This window comes from Rhopalosiphum maidis, chromosome 1 (genome assembly GCF_003676215.2).
Source record: "Rhopalosiphum maidis isolate BTI-1 chromosome 1, ASM367621v3, whole genome shotgun sequence".
NCBI classification, from domain to species: Eukaryota; Metazoa; Arthropoda; class Insecta; order Hemiptera; family Aphididae; genus Rhopalosiphum; species Rhopalosiphum maidis.
This window is the reverse complement of record NC_040877.1, coordinates 45,305,381-45,310,588: the sequence shown is the minus strand read 5'-3', so window position 1 is coordinate 45,310,588 and position 5,208 is coordinate 45,305,381. Positions and strand designations below refer to the sequence as shown.

Sequence of the window (5,208 nt, the reverse complement as noted above, 5' to 3'; positions counted from 1 at the left end):
ATCAAGTTGTTAATAGGTAGATAGGAAGTAATCAGAGATTCGTGGTGCTGTAGACAGTGCCTACAGGAATAGAATAAAATATTACTGTATAATACCAGTAAATACCTATTTTTTTTCTCCCACCTATAAATGTCATATATATGTTGATATATCGTCTGACCATATTGTGTCTCAACCTTACATTCCATTCGGTACCGGTATTGGCGTTATTGTATTTTACGTAAAGTACCTTGCAACAGTCGAATATCCTACGAACGTGAGCTACGGATAATTATAAGTAATTTCATTGTGCCGTTTGCAGTTGAATATTATTCTACAGTATTGTGCGTTTTTACGTCAGATAAGATAACACTACTATCAAGGCACCATTGCATTTTAACTACCTATAGTAAGTACAACCCATATTTATTTTATTGGTACGACTTATGACGACTTATGTGATCATTACAATGAGCAGATAAGTGCACCTAAAATACAAAGGAACAAATTCAGTTTAGTTCCCACACGATTTTTTCGATTTTGTTCTTCCCAAAACGTATGTTGTAAATCGCTGAAGACAAAAGTCTAATTAAAAAATTCTCGCAAATCATTATTTTGGAAGTTATATATTTCCAAAGTTTACGATTTTACGCATTTACGCATGCATGATGCATGGGCGAAGCGCTGTATACTTTGCGCCTCTTAGCTTTTATTAATTTTTTTTCTAGTTATAAAATTATTATCTAAAATAGTTTTGATGAAAAATTTAGATTATTATATTTTACGACTTTCAAAAGGCAATAAAACTGATAAATAAAAATGTTTTATTTTCGATAATAAATCCTTCATAATAATAAAACAAATTAACACAATATCACAACTCGATATCACAATATCCTGAATATCCCTAGGCCCTATCCTTAGGATTTTTCATCAAAACTATTTTAGATAATAATTTTATAACTAGAAAAAAAATTAATAAAAGCTAAGAGGCGCAAAGTATACTGCGCTTCGCCCATGCATCATGCATGCGTAAATGCGTAAAATCGTAAACTTTGGAAATATATAACTTCCAAAATAATGATTTGCGAGAATTTTTTAATTAGATTTTTGTATTCAGTGTTTTAAAACACACATTTTGGGAAGAAAAAATCGAGTGGGAACTAAACTGCATTTATACCGATTGTCAAACTAAAGATTTTCCAAAGGTCAGTTACAAATACCCTATGTACCCACCCACCATTATTATTACAGAAAGCGGAGGAATGGGAGCTTCAAAAAAATCCTGTAAAGTATCTTTTAAATGTTTAAGTAATAAATGCATTATAATATAATACAACTTATTATATTATTTCAGATCATTATTGACTAGGTACCTGTTTAGTATATTATCATAATATAACTAGGGACCCAACAACTATCACCCACTCCCTGTTAAAAAAAAATCTCAGATGCAATTGCCTCTGAGATTGTTGTTCACCACGCTAATGGACGCCTCTATTGAGTGTGGCCATGAGTAAACAATACTTGTTTGATATTTTAAATTTTAATAAATCTAAATCGGCTAAATTAATCATACAAAAAAAACTTAAATTAATAAGTAATTTGAATATTTATTCTGTACAGGTTTAATTTCCAATTATCTCAACAACAAAAAAACATTTTCTAATGATGTGTTATTATTTTGTATTATTGTCACTTAATTTCGTCAACCATTTTTAAATTACACAGTTGTCAATTTTATTGACGAGCCTATCATAATACGTACTTATTTAATATAATATTTACTAATTTACTATAGATAATAATATTATATACATGTGACTTTCATATAAGTTTTCATTTTATCAATTATCAATTGTTCAACAACACTTCTTCTGACTTTCTGTCCATAAATACAGTTGTTGTGTAAATTCGAGTACATATTACTATTACGTATTATTATATATTATTAATTGTTAATTTATAACTTATATGGTAACTAAATGCCTGAGTTCATCTTCTGAGGCCAAAAATATTTATTAAAAAATCAGGAAACCATAATTTTTCTATAAAAATTGAAATTTTAAATCGAATAAGTGATCGGTGGATATTGCTAATTAGTATTCATTATCAAATTTATCTAAGTCTAATCATAAGTTATCATTAATTTTAATATAAAATAATTAATCCATGAAATTTTTGTAAAATAATTTTAAAATAATACATTGTAATTTATTGGCAGGAACACCAGGAACACATTATATGGTGTTCATATTTAATAGTGTGTGTAAAAAATGTTCCACGTTTTTTTCGGTTAACGCATCGTGTTTTCTAGGAACCTAACCATAACGTGGACTACGTTAAACTTGGATTTAGGGACTAGAGATTTCTGTTTTTGTACACTATAAATTACACCAGTTCTTTGGTTTAAAACAGCATTTTAGAAATGTATGATAAAAATGTAAAAGATCGGGTAATATTTTTAATTTTAACTCGCCATATATTTACCAAAATCCTCACTATCCACACTATTCAATAAGATTTATTTTTTACAAAACAAGACTGAAGTTCTATAACCAATTTTAGCTATTCAGTTTAAACATTATTATTTGATTATTAATTTATATTACAAAAGCAAATGGTTTTATGTATACTCAATTTAACAGGGCTAGACATTGTTGAAAAATTCATTGGTTTTATTAACTATTCTGAAAGTTGAAATATTCATCTCTTAGATTTCTTAAGGAATGTGATATTGTGAATTAAACCATATAATGTTAAATTTGTAGCTTAGTCTTAAAATGAAGCTAATGTAATGTCTGGAAGATTTAATGGTGTACAAGCTTTAATAAAATGTAAATTTTCATATGTCATTTAAACAAGCGTAGAAGAATAGCCCTCTATGGGTTTATGTTGTTTATGATCTATGGCCTATGCTCAACTTTACTCAAATGTACGCCCATGAATTATTACTACACCCAAGGTAGATATATATCCACCTTGACTATAGTTCTTGAATTGATTTCCATTTTTTCCAATAGAAATAATTGAAAACGAATTGTATCTATCAACTTTGATTGTTAAACCATGTTTTTTTTCATATTATAATATATTATTTAAAAATTTTTCGTTTCAGACTAAACTCCAGATATTATTATTATGTCATTACCTTCTTCATCAAGTGGCGATTTGAGTCAATCATCAACGAAGTACCATTCAGATGAACAGCAAGAGGCAATTGACACCGAGAACCATGAAAACCACAATAGTTCCAACGATGGTAGGGATGGATTACAGTTGTTGGACATATGGCGCACGTGCCCGGTGGCATTGATCCGATCAGATCCGGTAATGCGCACGATTTATGATAGGGGTTTCCAATCCGGATTTTACAGACACAACCCGAAGGAGTCTGTAGAAGCGTCAGTGATCACACTACTCACAAAATCAACTGAAACGTCGGAAGCTGCGTCAGAGATAATATCTGCGGGCGCCGAATTTGAGTCACCGTCAAAAAGCAGCATTAATGACCAACTTATCAGAAGTTGATTTGGCGGTCGGGTCGGCGTTTGATAACGCTATTGAGTCGGCCTTGGACTGCGCAGTACAGATTGCAGAAACCTCGATGCAGGTTGCCCTCAAGGCCCGAACTAAGTCTTAGTAGTTACTACAATAGTTCAGTAACAGATAACCGAAACATATAGAAGATCCTAACATGAATTTATACCTCGTACATAATTATTTTGAGTTGTACCGTAACTTCGATTAAATTATACTATATTAAAAAACATACGTTTTAGTTAATTAAATAAAAAAAAAATTACTTTATATATAAATATGTATGGAATAGAAACATATGGCGATAATTTGCGGGAATGGATACCAATTATTACCATATATTATACACCTCATTAACACCTAGAAATGTAATTAATGTAAGAACAGTTGGCGTATAGTGATGTAATAGCCCGAACAGCAGTGGTTGGAGTTGCAAATTAACAAGCTTCGTAATTCGTGTTGTGTGAAATTATGTAAATTTTTGTGTAAATGTGTGTATTATTTAAGTATCTACAGTGGTAGCTATCCTATAGTAGAGGTGGATGGGGTGTATTGTCCATGTAACTTTTTGTATGCGAATGATACAGAATAATACTTTGGAATATTTTAATAGTATAATAGTAACTATTTTTTTTTTAACATGGTGAATAAACTATTTAGTAGATGGGATGTTTTATGGATGATTATTATTGAGGGCGAGTAGTTACTTCTTATGTTTCACTACACCTATATTTTTAAAGATAACCGCCACCGAGTACCTAATACACTACATGAGAATATGAGATATAGTCCTTCTGCAGGTCCATGAAATGAAAATATTGAAAAAATAATAAAATTATAAAATATTAAATATTATACAAATATAAAATTTGTGCGAACAACTCACGATTAATTACCGTGTAGTGTACTAGTGTATAATACAATAAATAAAGTAGCTTGATAGCCTGACAAGAAATAATAGGTATTTACTGTATTATTTACAGAATAAAAGGTAGTTATTATAGAGCTGTTGTATAATATTATATTATTATATAATTTGTACTGATATTAGAGATATAAATATACATATTATAATATAATAACTAATAATCAATAGCCTTTCTGGCTCAACGCGGTTTAAATCTATTAATAATACAATATGACATAAAAACTCACGGTTTGATACCGCTGACTAGCTACCTGGTCCTAGCCTAAAATAATAAATAATATGTACAATGACAATACGAATTATAACACAATATTTAATAAAGGAGCATCATTATAAGTAAAATGAAACATGTAAATAAGCGTCACATACTCGTATATAAAGTATATATTATATATTAGGTATTTTACACAACATATTTAATAATTACTAGAATAAGAACCCTAGATCAGTAAATCATATTTATTATATAAATATGTGTGTGTGTGTGTGTGTGTGTGTAGTAAATTATATAAGTAAGATAAGAACAATAAAATAATATACTAATGGCGATTAGGCAATGAAAAGTTGGGCGCATGTAAACTCCGCAACTCCATCACAAGTACCTTTTTTTACTGTAAACTCCGTCAAAAAAAAAAAACAGGTAAAATTAGGTTCATGTAAACTCCGCCAGTGAATAAAATCAAGTAGTAGTATAAAATTAATATGATAAATTATTAAAAAAAAATTATAATATAACATAATATCATATCGTTCACATTAAA

The 5,208-nt window shown here is 29.4% G+C and overlaps 1 protein-coding gene across 1 annotated transcript; it reads left to right on the top strand.

The window, feature by feature from the left end:
• Window positions 1-249: 249 nt before the first annotated feature.
• LOC113550500 lies at window positions 250-3,610 on the top strand. The gene is made up of 2 exons (XM_026952373.1): window positions 250-388; window positions 3,098-3,610. The coding sequence occupies exon 2, from the start codon at window positions 3,121-3,123 to the stop codon at window positions 3,508-3,510; it is 390 nt and encodes a 129-aa protein (XP_026808174.1). The 5' UTR covers window positions 250-388; window positions 3,098-3,120; the 3' UTR covers window positions 3,511-3,610.
• The last annotated feature ends 1,598 nt before the right edge of the window (window positions 3,611-5,208 follow it).

What these genes read in the sequence shown, in the direction of transcription:
- LOC113550500 (XM_026952373.1), top strand. Translation starts at nt 3,121, where the DNA reads ATGTCATTACCTTCTTCATCAAGTGGCGATTTGAGTCAATCATCAACG.